The following is a 21,280-nucleotide window of genomic DNA, read 5'->3' on the forward strand; positions in this document are numbered from 1 at the left end:
AACGTGACCTAAAGAGCTGTGCGTGTTTCCTTACAGGTGCCTTTCATTATCTCAAGCCTGATATCGCGTAAGTGAACTGTCCACTTGCAGCTCGAACTGGCCTTGTTTCCGGTCTCCCCAGCCTACACGTGAAGAATCTCCTCAGAAAACAAAAATCAGCTTTTTGGGGGGCGGTCTCGACAGGAGACCAAGAAGAGTGGTTTTTTCTTTTTCTCCCCCCTCCGGTAGTTGGTCTCAAATTCTTTTGAACATGTTGGACAAACGCGATGGAAGAAAGGAAGGCCGGGAACCGTAAAAAGACAAACACAACATTTGAAGGCAATGATTTAACGTGGCTACATATCAAATACCCCAACTCTTCTGTGCTGATGATCAAGGAGCTAAAACATTCCATTTGTGTGTGCGTGTGTGTGTGTATGTGTATGTGTGCGTGAGATTTATCTGGACTGGTTCAGGCAAGCAGAATGTTTCTAAAGTAAAGTCAGAAAGTACTCTAAAGTATGACATGTTTGATGTTTCAGTGCTGACACTTCTACGATCTTAAAACTGCTCACGTAACGAAGCAGGAACGGAGGAATCCTTGACCTTTACACACTGGAAATCGATGTAAAAATAAGTGACACCATTTTTAGGAAGCTAGACTAGATGTAAAGGACCTCCCAAATAAATTATTTGTGATCTCACCCTCCTTTGTAACCCAGTTGTCAATAAATAATGTCCCGGGCGGGCAGCCTTGCTAACAGGATATGGGATAACAGGAAGAAAAGCTTGTTTTTTTTCTCGGTGTGGGGAGAGGTATGTGACATTTTCCCAGTTCATTTTCATTTGGAAGCCGACCTGGCCAACCTGGGGGGAGGGCGCGGTGGAGAAGAAGTGACGTGCGTTCCCACAGCTGCTTATCGGTGTGCAATACTGTGTACCTCACGGATGCTCTGGCAGTGGCCAGGGCCGTAGAAACAGAATCAGAACTCTATTTTTGCAGGTGCTTTATTTTCGCAGCCCATGATTCATGGCGGTAGAATGCATGATGTTCGCCATTTAATGGACAACCAACACCCGGCTTGCTCCTTTTGACTAGAGACCGTGTTCGAGAATAATGCTTTTAACATGACGACATTTACATTCTTCTCTTTTCTATGAAAGGCAGGGCAAGAACAGAAATGTCCACGTGGCTCTCATGTACTTTTAAATTATACAAGGGTATCCAACATTAAAAGACCAGAGGAACTGAGGTTTACATACGTTTGTGTGGTGACATTTTAGAATGTCAATAAATTTGTTTTTCGAGATGTTACGAGGAACGAGAAGGTGGAAGGCAGTGTTATTTATTTCTTTCTATTCTTGGAACCATGAGCGAGGTAGGCACAGATACATTCCCTTTAGAGTTAAGGATGATGACGTAGTCGGTTAGTGAGATTAGGCGTAGTTCCAGAGTAGTTCATACGTTGGTCCTAGAAGGCGATGGGCTTTGTGTCACAGCCTCAACCAACAACGATGTGTTGTAAAAATGTCTTTCGTGTAAAAAGTGCAGTAAATATTTACTATTTATAATGAATAAACAGTTATGAAAACTTGCCCAATACTGCTTTTTTGGGGAATTGGTGACTATAGGGTTAATAAAAATGCGGGTGTGGGAAGTCCACAGAACACACACTTCACTGACAACGGTGACTTTTGGATTAGACTATACCATGGACAGATAGGGTCACATACCTGACGATTGTATTGCCTTGAACAAGCTTGGTTGAGCACACTTTTTAAATGACAGAAGGTTTCTTTTTTTTTTTTTTTTAATGTTTATTTATTTATTTTGAGAGAGAGGGAGAGGGAGAATCCCAAGCAGGCTTCTTGCTGTCAGTGCAGAGCCCAATATGGGGCTCGAGCTCATGATGCATGAGATCGTGATCCGAGTGGAGATCAAGAGTCGGATGCATAACCTCCTGAGCCCCCCAGGCGCCCCTGAAGGTTTTATTTTTGTATATGTGGTGTTTAAGTAGACCCCTTTGCCCTCTTTTCTCTCTCTGTGGTTCTCCAAGCGATCGAATTCCTCAACTACCACTTGGGAGCACGTCTTCCTCCAGAAGTACATTCTCTGTCTTCATCTTCAGTGGTCACCCTGCTGAAATTTTTATTGAGAGCTTTCATATTGTGTCATTTATTTTATTTTAGAAGTTGTCTTCACTCTTCATGAAAAACCTTACTGCCTACTTCATTCACTCTTCTGTCCTCCTTCATCCCCCCCCACCCCCCGCCTTTCGAGAGAGAGAGAGACAGAGAGAGACAGAGAGAGAGAGAAAGAGATTCCTAAGCAGGTTCCATGCTGTCAGTACAGAGCCTGACGTGGGGCTCGATCTCACAAACTGTGAGATTATGACCTGAGCCCAAATCAGGAGTTGGGCGCTCAACCACCTGAGCCACCCAGGTGCCCCATGAGCACTGTTACTATCGAGTAAATGGGTCATAATACCCTTGGAGACTCTTACTGACATTAATCTATTTATTCCTCCCAATACCTTATATGAGGCAGGCATCATTAGCATTGCTCTTTCACAGTTGCGGAAACTGAGGCATAAGGCACTTTTGTGAGATTCCCCCAGTGGCAGAGCTGGGATTTGATTCCAGGCACGCTGCTTCCAGAGCCTGTGAGCTTAAAGTCACTCTTCTGGCTCCTCAGGTCCAGTGTGAGAGAAAGTTCTAGAAGAATCTAAAGGAGCGCTAATTCCATAAGCAGCTAGCCACGTGTGACTGTCATTTGTAATAGAAGTAAATAAAACTAAAAAGTCCCTCAGTTGCACTAGCTACGTCCCAGGTGTACAATAGCCACATGTGGGCAGAAGCCACTATATCAGGCAGTGTAGACATGGAACATTTCCATCACTGCAGAAGGTTCTGTTGGTCAGCTCTGCTCTAAGGCATGTCTTTTTAAAACCCCCAGGACTTGAAGTGCAGGAGGTAAAACTTCCAAATTCTTTAAATGTGTCAGGCGTTCTTAGCTCACTTGTTTCCAGTCAAGTATGTTGCTCTTTTTTTTTTGACAGTTATCTTTTCCAGGGGCACCTGGGTGGCTCAGTCAGCTGAGCATCTGACCCTTGATTTTGGCTCAGGTCATGATCTCAGGGTTTGTGAGAGCTGCGCTGATGGTGTGGAGCCTGCTTAGGATTCTCTCTCTCTCTCTCTCTCTCTCTCTCTCTCTGCCCCTCCCCCACTTGCCTACACATTCTCTCCCTCTCGCTCTCTCAAAAAAATAAACCTTAGAAAAAAAGAGACAATGATCTATTGCAAAATTATTTTTCAATGTTTATTTATTAAAAAAATTTTTTTAATGTTTATTTATTTTTGAGACAGAGAAAGACAGAGCATGAACGAGGGAGGGTCAGAGAAAGGGAGACACAGAATCCGAAGCAGGCTCCAGGCTCCGAGCCGTCAGCACGGAGCCCGACGCGGGGCTCGAACTCATGGACCGTGAGATCACGGCCTGAGCCGAAGTCGGATGCTTAACCGACTGAGCCACCCAGGCGCCCCTATTTATTTTTGGGAGAGAAAGAGAGCAGGGGAGGGGCAGAGAGAGGGGGAGACAGAGAATCCCAAGCAGGCTCCTCACCGTCAGCGCAGAGCCCCATGGGGAGCTCGAACTCACGAATCGTGAGACCATGACCTGAGCCGGCACCAAGAGTCAGACGCTTAACCAGTTGAGCCACCCAGCGTCCCCCTCCCCGGCCCCCAAATGTTTCAAGAACAGGGTAGGAAGGTCATCTTTACCACTTTTTTTATCCTGTTTAATCTTCATGCAATCCCGTGAGGTGGGCATCATTAGCCCCAAATTATAAATAAAACTGAGGCCCAGAGCTGTTTATTAGGTGGGCCAAGGTCATACACAGTCAGAAGTAGAAGCAGGCTTTGACTTCTGCTCAGCCTGGTGGCAGAACCCGTCTTCATTTTACCTTCCCAAATCCTGCTCGCAGTCCTCACTTCCTTACGTCAACCTACCCTCGGGCCAAACTCAAGCTGAAAGCAGGTATTAAAAAAAATAATAATAATTCACTCCCAGGACATGAGAGCGGAAGTTCCAGGAGGTGGGATTGCACGACAGAACCTGATCGTCCACATCACTTTCCCTTCCCTCCCAATCTCAGAACTTGGCGTGTGTGGCTCACGTCTCTTGCTGATACGCTTCTTGACGCCCTTATTTCTGCGTGTCTCTGAGATCTCTTGCTCGGCTCATGTTCCTCATGTTGAAAGTCTCTGTGAAGTCATTTTTTCCCCTGACGTATTTATGTATTTTTGTTTGTACCCAATCAGTCTCCAGAGGAGCAAGGACTTGACTCCCCTCGGTCCTGACCACTCGTTGGAGTCCCTGCTCCTGTAGTTCGTATAGTTATACAGTTTAGCTTGAAAACTCACAAGGAAAAACTGAACATTAGAACCTCAAATTATTAAATAATGGGTGTAGTAATGTCAGTTGCTGAGTCATTCCTTCCTTGGCAGCAATTTTCCGAGGAATAGCTATCATATTTCACATCTGCGATGGGAACGAACTTAATTGTTTTAGTCCCGTTTGGAAAGGGGTTTTCACACGCACTGGGTATTTGGGGGAACATCCTATGTTCGGAGGGATCTTCTCAGTCCTGGCAATAGAGCCAGTGGAAGGGACAAGGTCACTAGCTCGTGGGTGTGAGTTTAGAAAGAGTCTGAAATGGGGGGAGGGGATAGATTTATTGATGCCCTTTGTGCAGACATACGATGGACGACTCAATCCTCAAAATACAGAATTACTCTATGGAGCTAGAACCAAGATGTCTACGGAAAGGAAATCTACTTGGGGATGCAGGCTTGGGCCTCATTCTGAGTAAATGATTTTTGGTGTTTAATTATTTATGGATAAGGAGAGCTGGTGTCGAACACCGAGGAGCAGAACAAGTGACAAGGAGCAGGGTTTAGGCAAAGAGATCCACAAGGCCGACCTCAGCCCCAGGCAAGCACTCATGGGTCTGGAATCAGTGTTGGATAATATGTGAGAGAGAAGAAAGAAACAGAACTAGGCTCAGGCTTCTTGTCAATGCTGGTGATACAAACTAGTCTCTTTCTCATAGATCCACTCTTTGGTATCACCGGCCGTTGAATCCCAAGAGCCTAGCACCATGTCTGGCTCATAATGAGTACTCAGTACCTGCCAGTTGAGTAAATGAATAAATGAATGAATGAAGAGCGACTCTCTTGTACTGTACTCCTGACATGATCTGAAGAAGAAGCTCAATCTTGAGGGTGTGTGAAGCGGGGTGAACAAGTCTGATGTTGCAACAATCCTTGGGGCGGGACCAGCTAGGCGGCTAATGTAAGACCAAAAAGGCACACAGATTATCTTGGATTGGATTAGTAGAAAAGCTTAGGGAAGGAGCGGGAGTCAGGGGTCTAACAAGTCACTCGAGAGTCATCTTTCTGGTGTTTCTGACCGAGGCAGATGGCACAAGGCAGTGAAAGAGCCAGTTGGTTGATCGCTGATGGCACTGGTTCTCACACCTACCTGTACCATAACCTAATTATTAAAAAGTAGTGCTGGGTCTACCCAGCCTTGTGACTCAGAATCCATGGAGATGGGCAGAGAGAGGGTCGACGAAGCAAGAGCTCAGAGAGAAGCCTTTGGCTGGATTGAAGTCTTGGCCACACTTGACCAGGGAACTGGCTGATGGGCTTTCTGGGGCTCAGAGCTACGGTCAGGGTCATTCTTCACAGCGCAGCCGAGGGAGGTCACTTTGGCATATGAGGTCACCTTAGCCTTATATTCCCCCCTGTTCTTGAACCGGAGGGAAAAATGTAGAGAGGCGGCAGTCGGGTGACATAAATGAGGGTGAAACGTGTGGAATCACTGTTTGATTGGCATTGTGTTATGACCCCATCACCTCTCCAGCTGGACATCACCACACAACAATCGGTAGTGGTGGGGCTTTTCCCCAAGTGGTGCATTGACATCTTGTGCCCCAGGCTCTTGTGATCCTGTGGCATTCGGGAGAGTTTGAATCATGGGACCGAAAACATGACTGTCGTTTGGTCCCGCTCATCTGGGTCCACCCACTCAATGACGCTGAGCTCCTGAGCATTGAGCAGAAACCCACAAATGCCGGTTCTTTTCAGTACTTGTAGAGTGACGGAGGGAGGTAGTGTTTTTTATTTCCTAATTAAATGATTTGTTGGATACTTACCGAGCTCCTCCTGTATGCTGGGCAGTGGGGTTTGAATGGAAAGTAAGACAGTCCCTGCTTCCAGAGGACCCCAGCTCCGAATTAGCTGGCTCAGTAAATAACGTGTTGGGACACAAAGCGATACGTAAGGGAAAGTGAGTGTGGGAACACCAGGAGACAGGGCATCGCTCCGCCTGGCATTGTATACTTTTCAGAGGAAGGGACCCTGGGGCAGAATATCTAAGGAGAAATAGGAAGTTACTGGGCAGATGCAGTGCCAAAGGGCATGTCAGTTCCATTTATTTTTATTTTTTTAATGTTTATTTTTGAGAGAGAGAAAGAGAGAGAGAGAGAGAGAGAATGAGTGGGGGGGAGAGGCAGAGAGGGAGGGAGACACAGAACCTGAAACAGGCTCCAGGGTCTGAGCTGTTAGCACAGAACCCGACATGGGGCTCAAACTCACGAACTGTGAGAACATGACCTGAGCCAAAGTCAGATACCTAACTGACTGAGCCACCCAGGCACCCCTAGTTTCATTTTTATATGATGTTAGCTGTGGGGGCTCCAGACAAAAGAAACCAGAGCCTTCTGGGAGTCCCTAGTTTATAGAGTTCAAAGGATAGGAGATTAGGTTAAATGAGCAATTACTTTTTTCCTTAATAATGGATTGAGAGACTTTCTACCTAGGGGGCCTGATAAGAAACCTGGGGGAGAAGGAACACATATATGATCATTGCCTTTTTTTTTTTTTTTTTTTTAAAGTAGGCTTCACGTCCAACACGCAATCCAACACAGGGCTTGACCTCACAACCCTGAGATCAAGACCTGAGCTGAGATCAAGAGTTAGATGCTTAACCGACTGAGCCACCCAGGCACCCCCTGATTATTGCCTTTCTAAACAGATCCTCGAAAGCTTGGGAGGGGTGTAATGCTAACTCTTGTGGTCCGGCTGCATTTTCATCAGTGGAAAGTTCTTTGTTTCAGGTCTGGAACCTGCAGTACCTTTCATTACAGGCTGACTGGGACGATCCACTGTGACTAATTATCCAAATGTGTGTAATGGGGTGCTCCGCTGAGTTTCGGCCCCAAGATCTCTTTGCTCAACCTTGATGGGCAAAGACGGGAAGCAATACTTTTCTTCGTTTTTAAGCTCCACGTTTAAATTCTCTTTTTGGACAAATTGTACCCATTCCCCCTTCCCAAATGCACCCTATTGGGTTTCTTGGTCACATAGAAGGGAGCAAATATCCTCTCTGGGATGGGGAATAAAGAACATATAGGTGGAGGTGCAGATGACGGGAAACTAGGCAGCTTTGCGTATTATATTTACTTGTAGGGGACCAGTTATTTCTTTCTGGGCTTACAGCAGCAGAGGCCTGCTTGAGAGAAGTCAACTGTTCCCAAAAGCACAGTGGCACGCTGAGAGTCCTTCTGGAAACGTTTGGGTCTTGGGTGCTGGGGAGGGGGCTGTGCTCTCAGGCAACCATGGTTTTGTCTCAGTCAACAGAAACAGATGCCACATTTGAATTTGGAAATTTAGAGAAGGATTTCTAATAAGGAGATTATCTATAAAGTTGGAGGGTGTAGGGCAATCACAAGGGATTATGTGGAAACCTGGGGAGAGGAGGAGAGCTGCTTTGGGACGGAAAGGGAGAACTTACTGGAACCTGGAAAGAGAGCGTCACATAGAACAGTTGGCTCTGAGAGCGATGGCTCTTGAAAGGACACAGACATCCAGAGGCAACTGCGAGGGAGAGGGAGCCAAGGGAAAAATATCCTGGCTTCATTTTCCTCCTCTCTCCCAACTCCTCCTGGGGGTCCCATTGGCCGAACCCAGTTAGAAGCCAGAGGGTGCAGGAGCCACGCATGTGGGCCCGGATAGCAGCCTGCTACGTGGAGAGCAGGGTGGGAAGGACGGAGAGGGATCTGGGAGGGTCCACAAATTGCACCTAGGTTTGAGTGCTCTGTTTTGCCGTCTTTTCCCGTTGTTCCCAGCTCTCCACAGAAGTCAGGCCTTAGCTGTCATCCTAAGGAATTAAGGGAAGGGTCCATGCCCAAGTTGGGGCTAAGGGTACACACAAGCAAATACTGTTTGCTGATATGGGGAGGGTAAGGGGCGTCATGCACAGCACCTTCCCAAAGTCAGAGGGTTGACTGAGGTGGCAGGTCAGATTTACAGGAGAGGTAGTCATCTGCCAAGAATTCCCGGGGACACTCGGGTGAGAGGAATCTAGTCACAGGATCGACTTCTTGGGGTTAAGCAGGATGGTCGTGTTCACTCTAAAAAGCTGGACATAAAAAAGAAAGGGACCGTGTTCCTTTACAGTTATCATAGCAAGAAACCTGGAATATAAGCCTTGCCCATATAATTTTATAACTGCTTTAAACTTGTCTATCTCCTCCACAATTTAAGTTTCTGGAAGACAAGGCCAGCGGCTCGGTTATTTTTGCGTTTCCAGCTTTATTTTGTTCGCTGTCAACTTGCTTGACACGTTTATTGAACGGAACCAAATCGTCACTTACTATTTATGCTTGGTTGTTATGAAGCATTCGGACAGTTTTTACACCTTGAATACAAGAGATTCACTTGTTTTCAGCTGTAATTGAGTTCAGCACTAAATTCTACAGCATTTTATAGAATTTTATGTAGTATTTTAGTGTTTATAGTTTGCTGATAATATAACACGGACGGGGTCTTACACGTGGAAAAATAGTGAGAGTGTGTAGGGCTTCAGGGAATTCACCGAATCTACTCTAGTTCCCAGGACTGGGGAGCTTGAAAAGACAAAACAAACCATGATTCCTGCTTAAAGAAGCTCATAAATACATCTATGGATGAATTTATGATGTAGTTTGTAAGACTATTTGATGAAAGCTAAGTTTTAGTATACCTTTGTGTTAAAACTGAAGAAAGCATTTGCCAAAAAAAAAAAAATTATGGTGTAAATATGATTATACCGATGTAATCAGCCTCCTTAAAAAGCTCAGGTCTTGGAGATCATAACAGGAATCATTAAAGAACAAAGTTAAGGGCGTCTGAGTGGCTCAGTCGGTTAAGCGTCCGACTTCGGCTCAGGTCATGATCTCGAGGTTTGTGAGCTCGAGCCCCGCATCGGGCTCTGTGCTGACAGCTCAGAGCCTGGAACCTGCTTCAGATTCTGTGTCTCCCTGTCTCTCTGCCCCTCCCCTGCTCACGCCCTGTCTCTCAATAATAAATAAACATTAAAAAAAAAAGAATGAACAAAGTTATATGGTAGTTATTATTCAGAGGAGCGTGTCTTTTGTTTTGAAAAGACTGATAGAAATTTATACCTGGCAACATTTTATTTGTTGGTAATTGAAGTTACTATACATATTTGACAGTAATAAAACTGTTCTATAATAAAACAAGTTCTATCAGTTCAATTTGGTTCCAATTCTGAAACAATAAAGACCATAGTCCAACTCTGGAGAACGTTTGACAAATACGTTGTTCCACCAACATAAGAGACATTTTCAGCTTTGCGTATACTTTTCAGTCTTTTTTTTTTTTTTTTAATGTTCTCTTTTCGAGAGAAGGAGCACGAGCAGGGGAGAGGCGGAGAGAGAGAGGGAGAGAGGATCCCAAGCAGGGAAGCAGGCTCTGCGCTGAGCAGCAGCAAACCCGATTCAGGGCTCAAACTCACAAACTGTGAGATCATGACCTGAGCCGAAGTCGGATGCTCAACCGACTGAGCCACCCAGGTGCCCCTGTCTTCAGTCTTTAACTAAGTGTACCAATATATTTTCATGATCGTTCAATTACACTGAGAGTGAGTTTGAGCCGCTACAACAGAACAGCAAAGACTGGGCATCTTATAAACAACAACCATGTACTTCTCACAGGTCTGGAGTCTGGAAAGTTCAAGATCAAGGCACTGGCAGGTTCCGTGTCTGGTGATGCCTCGCTTCCTGGTTCGTAGGTGGCTGTCTTCTGGCTGTGTCCTGACCTGGCAGAAGAGGGAAGGGATCCTCTGGTGCCTTTTTCACAAGATCACTAATCCCATTTATGAGGGCTTCACCCTCATGACCCAATCACCTCCAAAAGGCCCCAAGGCCCCACCTTCTAATACCATCACATTGGGGGATTAGATGTCATCATCTAAGTGTTGAGAGGACACATTCAGTCTATGGCAACATTTAAAACTATTGTTTCAATTTTTTTTTTAATGTTTATTTATTTTCGAAGGAGAGAGAGAGAGAGCATGAGCAGGGGAGGGGCGGAGAGAGAGGGAGACGCAGAATCCGAAGCGGGCTCCAGGCTCCGAGCCGTGGCTCGAACTCACAAGCTGCGAGATCATGACCTAAGCTGAAGTCAGACGCCCAACCGAGTGACCCAGCCAGGGGCCCCAAAAACTGTTCTTTAAAAAACAGTAAAATGGAATCATAGAAAGAAAAATAAATCATTTATATCAATCTCTACATCATAGTTCTCTCTCCATGTATGCATTGTAATTTTCAAGAAATGTAGTTACCCTCATGATTTAGTCTGATACAGGGCTTTTTATGAGCTGTTTCTTTTTTGTGTTCAGACTTCTGCTCTACCTACAGGGTACAATAAAGAAAATATAAATAAAAAAATAAATTCCTTAAATCTGTTTTTTTCCCCCCCAAAATCCAAAAACTTTGGGTTCTGCTTGTTTGGGCTTCTTACCTGACTTCAGTTCTTTTCCTTTCTCCTTTGTCTTTACTTTCAAATTTAACACTGGCAAAAGACATCACCTTGAGAACTGATTGTAAGAAAACGTCTCCATATGTACTTGCAGACTTTCTCTTTCATTATAAATATCAAAGAGTTTGAGGAGTAGTATTTATGTACCCTCAATGGTCTGGATGACACTTGAGAAATTCAAGGAAGGTTCACACACATCATATTGATCTTCCCAGTATCTTCATGAAGAAGGCAGGTCAGGAATATAATCCTCAGTCTCTGGCAAGAATGTTAAGCAACAGGATGGTGAAATGATCATCCACAGTTTCACACTCAGCCATTAATGGTAGAGTTAGGAATACAATTCGGATGTTCTGATTCTCAGCTTGTGATTCTCTACAAGACCATGCATCCAGCAGAGCATGTCCTCAGTGGGTTCTCAAACACACGCTCAACATTGTTGTCTGTCTCTGCTTACATGATTTAAACTTATAAGAGAAAGTAGCTTTCTGAGTTTTCTGAGGCAGTAGGAATCATTGCTTGTTCCTATACTATAATACAGAGCCAGATATTGCCAGCTGGCTGATACAAAGAGGAATGAATGTAGTCACTCAACTTTACAATATTGATGGCTCCAGAATTGCTGTGTAAAAGCAGGTTGAGTTTCTCAAGATTCCGTATGAGTGAAAACATAGGATATGTCTTTCTAAGACCATGGGGGAAGGGAAAGGGGAAAAAAAATAGTTACAAACAGAGGGGGAGGGAGGCAAATCATAAGAGACTCTTAAATACAGAGAACAAACTGAGGGTTAATGGGGGGGGGAGAGGGGAAAATGGGTGATGGGCATTGAGGAGGGCACTTGTTGGGATGAGCACTGGGTGTTGTATGGAGGTGATGAGCCATGGGAATCTACCCTAGGACCAAGAGCACACTTTATACACTGTATATTAGCCAATTTGACAATAAATTATATTCAAAAAATAATAAATGCAGGTTGAGGGGGAGTGGGAGAGAAGAGCAAGGAGAATGGGGCAAAGAGATCTAAGCTGCCTTTGAGACTTAATGATAAATATAACATCCGTTGTCCATATGACAGAATGATGAGCTTGGAGAGGTGGTCTGGGTCCAGTCCAGAATGCCTTATAGCATACCATGTTCATGGATTTGTATTTTATTTTATTTCCTGTGATGACTTTTTTTAAATATTTATTTTTGACAGACAGGGGAGACAGAGCATGAGCAGGAGAGGGGCAGAGAGAGAGAGAGATGGAGACACAGAATCCGAAGCAGGCTCCAGGCTCCGAGCTGTCAGCACAGAGCCCCATGTGGAGCTCGAACTTACTGACCGTGAGATCATGACCTGAGCCGAAGTCAGACGCCCAACCAACTGAGCCACCCAGGTGCCCTAAGGATTTGTATTTGATTTTAAAAGTGAAGGAGAGGGGGCACTTGGGCGGCTCAGTCAGTTGAGCATCTGACTCTTTGATTTCGGCTCAGGTCATGATCCCAGGGTCGCGGGATTGAGCTCCGTGTCAGGCTCTGCACTGAGTGTGAAGCCTGTTTAGGATTCTCGCTCTCTCTGTCTCTCTCTCTCTCAGCCCCTCCCCCACTCACTCTCTCTCAAAATAAATAAACTTTAAAAAATGCAAAAAAAAAAAAAAAAGTGAAGGGATGCCATTGAAGAACTCTTAACTGGAAGACTGACAACATAGATTCGTGACTTAGGAAATTACTCTCTAATTACAATAGTTGTATTTTATTGAGCTTTTGCAGAAATGTATTGTCTAAAAACCTTCACAGCAACCCAACAATGTGGTAACATTATCTGATACTCAGAAAGCGGAAGCACCTTTTTTAAAGCCACATGGTAAGCTTTGTTGCCCAGTGAGAGACTGGAGGTGTAAAAAAAGGAGGTGAGTGACAGTCAATGAGGGAAGCAAGTAGGCCCGGCAAAGTAGGAAGGGATTGAGCGAGATGCAGTGCAGTTTTAGACAGACTGGCTTTATCCCGGATAGAGAGCATCATTTTAAACCTTTCCTGCTTAAGTAAGGGCAGTAGGGAAGGACACAGACGTGTGTGCCGGCCGAGAGGGAGGCCGTGGAATTGCGGGAGTTCACTTGTGCTGCCTGTTGTCTCCGAGGCTAAGGGCGGCGGGGAGGGCACAAGCATCTCCAGTGGCCTCAGTGGAGCGGTGCGGGCTCTGTCTTGGGACACGGAGGTCGTGGAACAGCCCTGAGGCCCCGGGTGAGGGTGGAGTGCTTTTCTTTAGCTGTGCTTTGTGGCTCAGATATAAGGGACTGAGTGGCCTGGAGACAAGATTGGCTCTTTGAGGGGGATTTGCAGGATAGTGAGCAAGGTGTGAGTGGCAGAAATGTCATCGGAGGAGGTGGCAGGGGCCTGGGTCTTGCTGGGCCTTTGAGGGCCATTGAGGCCATTGGAAGGTTTGCTCCTTAGTACATGTGAGGCTGCTATGCTATGGTTTGAAAGCAGAGAGAAACCACCTGCAATACATTGTTGGAAAGATCACTAAGAGAGCTGCTTTTGGGGACAATATAACCAAGATGGGCTCCATGCCATGCCAGAGAAGAGATGAACTCATGTCTCGCTATGGATCCCCCAGATACCTCAAGAGGCTGGACTTGATAAGGTTCCAGAGCATCCGAGACAACCCTACCTCTTTAAATCTTCTAAGTCCTTAAAAATGGCGCGCCATCGTAAAGATAGTAGAGGACTGTGTAGCCTAATGCTTACAGACCTCTGGGGACTCAAAACCTTGGTTTGAAATTCTGGATTGGCAACTCAAACATTTGTACTAGCTGTGTGATTTTGGATACGTTATCTGATTTCTTTTAAACTAATTTCAAATTCTGTAAGGGGTGCCTGGGTGGCTCAGTCAGTTGAGCATCCAACTTTCGCTCAGGCCGTGATCTCACGGTTCATGAGTCCAATCCCAGCACCAGGCTTCCTGCTGTCAACGCAGAGGCCGCTCTGGGTCTCCTGTCCCCTTATCTCTCTGCCTCTCTCCCTCTCTCTCTCAAAAAAGAATAAAACATAAACAAATATTCTCTAAGAAAAGAAAAATGATGGTTTCTTTAATGGGTTCTGTTGAGGGTCAAATGTTACCTTGCATATGCCTGACTGATGGTGAGCTACTGGTGAGTGTTAGCAATGAATAGTGTTACTTTTTTTTTTTTTTAACGTTTATTTATTTTTGAGACAGAGAGACAGCATGAACAGGGGAGGGTCAGAGAAAGAGGGAGACACAGAATCTGAAACAGGCTCCAGGCTCTGAGCTGTCAGCACAGAGCCCGACGCGGGGCTTGAACTCACGGACCGGGAGATCATGACCTGAGCCGAAGTCGGACGCTTAACCGACTGAGCCACCCGGGTGCCCCAGTAGTGTTACTTAATCACATTAATTATGATATGCAGATTGTACATGTTCCTGGGCTCTTAAACTTACTCATTCGCTTATCTAAGTTACTAAAATAACGGAGAGATTATTTTTAATGACCGTGAATGGAAAAGTCACAAAAAAATGGCTTTTATGTGAATATAATTTATTGAGAAGATGTATTCATAGTTTCTTCTTCTTTTTTTTTTTTCCATGTGTGGTCATAATTTTTAAATGACTCTCTCTAACCACTGAGAGTTCCCAAAGTAATGGGACTGAAGATACAAAGAAGAAAATAATGAGCTGACCTCTGCTCCAAAGAATCTTTGCCAATGGTGGCTTATTTACCATTGCAACTTTAGTCATGAAAACAGGTATGTGTCTAAGACCCAGTGAAAGAACAGCAAGGATCAGTCTGAAGCTATAGTCTTCAGGGTTTCTCACCCCCTGGGCTTATACACTGGGGACTGTCCCACTGCAAGACCGATTTCTAACAGTGAGGGTGGCACTGGGGCAACAGTTCTGGGGGGACGTCAGGAATCTCTTGGAGGGATGGCTCTTTCTGGTTTTGGATTTTACAGAATTCTGTCTTTGGCAGTGGGTGGGGGGCAGGGGGAAAGGTGAGTAGATTTTACAGGCACAAGTCTGTGGGCAGGAGGTGGTCATTCCATCTGTCGTCTTCTTTGCTGAAAGAGCCCCAACTTTGTCCAGTTGCCTGGCAGGTGGATGCTCAGGTCAGATGGACCTACTGGAATCCAGGGCAAGGGTTGGCGGTAAGGAAGGATTGTGTTCCGATAATTCCACTGACACACACTTGTAGACGAGAGGAAGGCAAATGTGACTGATGACACAGTGGGACCCAGGCAGGCCAAATGACCTGGAAGTGAAGTAGAATGTGAACTGGGAGTCACCGGGACTTAAGCCTTTTATGCGTTTATTTGGCAAATACTTTGTGAGAATCTGCTGTCAGCCGGGAATCACTCAATGGCTCTGATGTTTTGGTCAATATGGTTCCTGGCAGATTCTGAACGTCACATAGGGAAGACAGACAAAAACGAGTAAAGAAGCGAACCTATAATTAGGCATCGTGCTGAGTGTGGGGAAGGAAAAGAGGATCGAAAGGGTGAAACATGGGGCCTTCTTACACCGAATCGTCAGGGAGGGCCTGGCAGGTATGAGGAGCCTGGGGAAGTGAGCAGAGAGGTTTTCTAAACAGAGGGAGCAGCATGTGAGGTGGTCTGGATCTGAGAAAGAGCTTTGCCTGTTTGAGGTACTGAAATTAGGTCCTTATGTCTGGTATGCAGAGGGGGAGTGCGGCATGGGATGAGGCCAGCTTGGGCTGGGCCAGGGCAGCCACAATAAGGAGCTTGGATTTAATTCCATTTGCAATGGGAAGTGACTGGCGGCCTCCAAGCAGAGGAGGAACATTAGCTAATGCCCCTCCTCCATGGAGGATGTATTGGAAGGAGGCAGGATGGAAATACTGTACTGGTAGCATGATGGACGAGGATGGCCTGCGTGTGTCGTACCGGAGAGGGTATTGGCTGCGAAATCGGTCACGCGGGGGCTTGAATCCTGATTTGTTCTCCTGTTGCCCGTTTACTAATGTCCTTAAGGTAGTAGTTTCTCTGAGCTGCCACTTTCCAGATCACGTGAGTAGATACTTACAGCTCCCAAGATAGCGAGATTAACTGGGTGAATTTTATGCGTCTTATTTCAGTTCCCGTGCGCACGGGCAACTACTAAGAAATGCTAATTTTCTTTTCCTCCCTACCGGGTGTAGATAAAGAACGTTATCTACTTTTTGTTTTGTTTGTTTGTTTTAAGTTTATTTATTTATTTTGAGAGACAGAGAGAGAAAGGGAGAGAGAGCGCGCGCATGAGCAAAGGAGGAGTAGAGAAAAAGGGAGAGAGAGAATCCCAAGCTGACAGCAGGGAGCCTTACATGGGGATCAATCTCAGGAACCCATGAGACCGTGACCTGAACTGAAATCAAGAGTCGGACGCTCAATCGACTGAGCCACCCAGGTGCCCCAAGAATGTTATGTACTTAATGAAGAAGAGGGTGCAGCCTAGAGGGCCCTGGGCTGGTGATAGTAACACAGAGAAAAGACTTGAATCCTTGCCTTACAGGGTCTATTGCAGGGATGGCAGGGTTTGTTTGCATTTGCCTCACAACATTAAAAATTTGTTGTCAAGGAGCACCTGGGTGGCTCAGTCGGTTAAGCATCTCACTCAGCTCAGGTCACGATCTCACCTCTGGTGGGTTCGAGCCCCGCGTCGGGCCCTGTGCTGACAGCTCAGAGCCTGGAGCCTGCTTCCGATTCTGTGTCCCCTCCTCTCTCTCTTCCCCTCCTCCACTCGTGCTCTGTCTCTGTCTCTCTCTCGAAAAGTAAATAAATATTGAAAACAACTAAAAAATGTGTTGTAAAATGATAAAGGCCCATTAAAGAACAATAGAAAACGCAGCCAAGCAGAGGGATGAAAACAACCCTCATCTGAGGAGCCACAACTCAAACAGAAGCACTGATAACATTTAGTGTGGTTTCCTTTGCCTCTCCGCTTCGGGGGTAACAACCCCAGATAGGTGCCTACTTGGTAGGGGTGCCGAAAGCAAAATGACATAATATTTGTGAGAAGTTTTGAAAGTTCTGGACAGAAGATAACAACGATGGAACACCAATATAGCACACTGCAGTCTTGCTGTCACTTTCAAAATGGTCATAACGGTGAAGCAATGACAAATGTGAGTCCCGGGGCCCTCTCGGATGGGTCAGGCTTTCAGAGCCTCGAGCCTTGCCCCATCCTTTGGGAAGAGAAGGCATCTTCACTAAGAGAACTTTGTATCTCATGGATTATTCTGCGAGCCGCGAAACGGATTTTCAATCTTTTGAATGCTTTATTTGATTTAAGAAAAAGTGTTGACGTTGGCCCCCTGGGAGGTCACACCTTGTCGCTGTAGGTGTGAACGGGGAACTAGTCGCTTTTCCTAAAGATAAGCAGGTAAACTGTGTTTCTGACAGCTGTTGAGCGTAAGATTCTCAGGCACCAGAAAAGGAATTGGCTGAGTTGGGTACATATGCTGCGTCGTATAAAACCCCATTGTCTAAATGACTAATATCACGTGACAGGAAGTCAGCGCTCAGGCGTAAATGTCTTCCAGTCTTCGGAAATACAGTGTATATTATCCAGTTACTCAGTCTGTGTCATGAAATATGAAAATAGTCTAGGAAAGACACATCCCACTTGACCTTTGCAGAATGATTTAATAAAGTTCGCTTGATACAAACATATGAAAGAGTAATTGCTGATAAAAGGAATTGTGGCTTCCTTCTCTCACTTCCTCCTTTCTTTGGAAACACTTCACAGGCTTTATTAACTCTTTAATGTTTTTGTAATTGGTGGCGTTTGTCCCTGAGGCCATGTTCCCAGCCCTGGTTGGGTTCCATTAAGGCAGAGATTGCACATCTTCGAGGTTCTCAGCCCCTTTCAACACTCATCCTGATATCTTTGTCTGTATAATTAGGCAAGTATGTTTCCAATTGTTTTTATGTGTGTACACATTTCACCCCTTTTACTGCTATCTTGATGGATGTTTTATGGGATACATTTTCAATTCGTGGCCTCCTCCGCTGAGAGAGGCGCCAACGTTTGCTTCTGTATCCACTTACGACTATCGCTTCCATCTGTAGGTGTAACTGAATATGTTCTTCACTTTCCGGGGTTTTCTAAGTAAAGACTCCCTTACTCCCTCATTTTATCCACTGTTATCTGTTTATTTTATGGTGTTATTCTGGTTTAAAATGAAATATAGACCTACTCGAGAAACTTTGGAGACTACAGAGAGATTGAAAGAAACTTCTTTGTGGTTTTAGAACTCTCATCATAATTGCAACCATCAGCTGAAGAGATCGCTTCCCAGCGGTCTCTCTGACCTCCCGAGCCAGTCACCGGGTCCCTCCCCAAAGCTTCAGGCGGCTTTATTTTCATTGGAGCACACCTGATGTGTGATGGGTATCACGTGACCCGATAGCTTCTTGGTCATTTATTTGTTTGTGTTAATTGTGGACGTGAGGATCCTGTCGGTCTTATTTGATGGCGCATCCCTGTGCCTCGGACATATTTGGTCCTCGATAAATATTTACTTAACTAATGAACGACCCAACTTATTATTTTAACACAAATCTTTCCCCTTACCATTTAAAAACATGAAAATGTTCCGGGACGCCTGGGTGGCTCAGTCGGTTAAGCGTCCAACTCTTGATTTCGGCTCAGCTCACGATCTCATGTTTCTCCAGACGGAGCCCCGAGTTGGGCTCTGCACTGACAGTATGGAGCCTGCTTGGGATTCTCTCTCTCCCTCTCTCTCTGCCCCCCCCCCCCCAATAAAGAAATAAACTTAAAAAAAATACGGAGAAGTTCTAATGTAATTGCCAGGGTTATGCTTTTCTATACACGAGCCTTTCTTTTCTATGTCGTATCATCCAGGAGAGGCTGGAGGAGTGCTCCCCTCATCCCAGGCACTCAGGGACCCTGGCTCATGAAGGGTTTGTTTCTGCTTTCTCCTTTCAGTGTGGCTAGGATGACCGAAGGGGACGGATGCATTGGGCGCTGGCTCTTAGGACTTCTGTCTAGATGACCGAAGGGGACGGATGCATTGGGCGCTGGCTCTTAGGACTTCTGTCTAGATGTGACACCCTTTATAGTTGCCCACATTTTATTGGCCAAAGCATGACACACGGCCTAGTCTCAAAAAGGGTGGGGGAAATGCCTTCCCACTGTGTGCCTGGAAACAGATTTGGAATTATTTTAACTCTAGTGCTCATGATGACCATGTAGGTTAATAACGCACTTGGTTACCAATACAAAGTAATTTAATTTCTTACTCTGGACCCCCCTGTTCTTCTCTCCAGTAGTAGCCCCTATTAACAGGCTCTGATATATCTTATATCTTATATATATATATATTAACAGGCTCTGATATATCTTGCTTCAAATAGTCTCTTCATATGCAAGCGTATGTGGTGTGTATTTGCATATATGTATATATCCCCTTTTTGGTACTCAAATAAGAATATATTTAATAAATACTATTTAATTTTAATTTTATTTATTAGATTTTTTTAAAATATTTATTTTTGAGAGAGAGAGAGAGAGAGAGAGCATGAGCAGGGAGGGGCAGAGAGAGAGGGAGACACAGAACCTGAAGCAGGCTCCAGGCTCTGAGCTGTCAGCACAGAGCCCGGTGTGGGGCTCGAACTCATGAACTGTGAGATCATGACCTGAGCCGAAGTCGGACGCCCAACCGACTGAGCCACCCAGGCGCCCCTGTTTAATTTTAATTTTAATAAACGCTATTCTGTCTTTTTCTTCCACCTTGGTTGTCACATGGTTTTTTTCCTACATAATTTATGTTGAAAACCTTTCTCCATATAGTTTTTCCTCCATTACGTTCATCGTCAAATATACCATAATTCACCACTCCCTTTTTGGTGGACAAGTAGGGTGTTTCTAACCTCTTCTTTCAACAACAGTGCTAACAGCACACCTAGATAAAGCTGCTGTGGTGTCGCGTGACAAGAACCAACTTGGCTTGGCTTCAGAAAGACCTGGTTTGTAATCCCAAATCCCACTTACTCGCTGAACAGGCAACTCCTTAAACCTCAGGAGTCCTGGTTTTCTCGGTGATCGAATAGAGATATTAGCTCATCTCTCACAGGGTTGTCATAAGAAATACACAAGATAGTTTCCCCGCAACCTAATGGCTGTTCCATAAATCTCTGCGAGCAACTGTGTGCACACCATCAAGATTCTCCCATCCTTTTCTCTATTCTTAAGTAGAAACCCTGAATTAAAAAAATTTTTTTAATGTTTATTTATTTTTGAGAGGAGGAAGACAGACAGAGAACGAGCAGGGAAGGGACAGAGAGAGAGAGAGAGAGACACAGACTCTGAAGCAGGCTCCGGGCTCTAGGCACAGAGCCTGATGCTGGGCTCGAACTCACAAACTGCGAGCTCATGACCTGAGCCGAAGTCGGAGGCTTAACCCTGCCGCCACCCAGGCGCCCCGGGAATTTATTAATTTTATGATCTTTCACTTCCAAGGTACACACATTTGAGTAGAGGCTTGGACGTGGATGGGTAAAATGACACCATCATCAAGATCCTTGCGTACACGCAGAAATAACCGTGGGAGGGGTGGTCATGACTGGGCCCTTCAGTCCTTTTAATATTATGTATCCCATATGAGTTATAAATGGCTGTAAAGAAAAAGAACAAGGCAACAAAGGGTCAGTGGGAGAAGAGTTGGCATTAGGTTGTGGCCCGGGGGTTTTCTCCACCGACTTACTTTCACGTCCTGTGTCCTAACTAAAAATGAGTACGACGTTAACTATCCTGTTGTGGTAAACCATCACCTACTGGAAATTAAATGAGATGCATTTGGGCCAAATCTATAGTAGTGTTTGTCAATCCACGGATTTGTGACATCACCCTCACTAACTGCCTTTCACACAGCTCCCCAGAGTGGCCGCGGTGTTTGTCAAGGACACATGCGGTACTTTTCACGTTTTCTATTTTACTCTATTCAATACGGTCAGATTCTTTTCTTTCCTTTTTATTTTATTTTTTTTTAATTTTTTTTAACGTGTATTTATTTTTAAGACAGAGAGAGACAGAGCATGAACAGGGGAGGGGCAGAGAGAGAGGGAGACACAGAATCTGAAACGGGCTCCAGGCTCTGAGCTGTCAGCACAGAGCCCGACGTGGGGCTCGAACTCACAGACCGTGAGATCATGACCTGAGCCGAAGTCGGACGCTTAACCAACTGAGCCACCCAGGCACCCCTTTTTCTTTCCTTTTTTTTTAAAAAAATTTTTTTGTGCTTATTTATTTTTGAAAGAGAGAGAGAGACAGAGCATCAGTGGGGGAGGAGCAGAGAGAGAGAGAGGGAGACAGAATCTGAAGCAGGCTCCAGGCTCTGAGCCGTCAACACTGAGCCTGACGCGGGGCTCGAACCCACAAACCATGAGATCATGATC

The 21,280-nt window shown here is 45.3% G+C and overlaps 1 protein-coding gene across 1 annotated transcript in view; it reads left to right on the forward strand.

Annotated features, from left to right (window-relative positions):
* The window catches only part of LOC125911746 (paired box protein Pax-3), a 31,123-nt gene extending 30,440 nt beyond the window's left edge, over positions 1–683 (forward strand). Inside the window, exon 5 of the mRNA XM_049615856.1 lies at positions 37–683. Coding sequence (XP_049471813.1) covers positions 37–71 — 35 coding nt within the window. The 3' untranslated portion in view covers positions 72–683. The remainder of the gene's footprint in view (positions 1–36) is intronic.
* Positions 684–21,280: the final 20,597 nt, after the last annotated feature.

Source organism: Panthera uncia (genome assembly GCF_023721935.1).
Source record: "Panthera uncia isolate 11264 chromosome C1 unlocalized genomic scaffold, Puncia_PCG_1.0 HiC_scaffold_3, whole genome shotgun sequence".
NCBI classification, from domain to species: domain Eukaryota; kingdom Metazoa; phylum Chordata; class Mammalia; order Carnivora; family Felidae; genus Panthera; species Panthera uncia.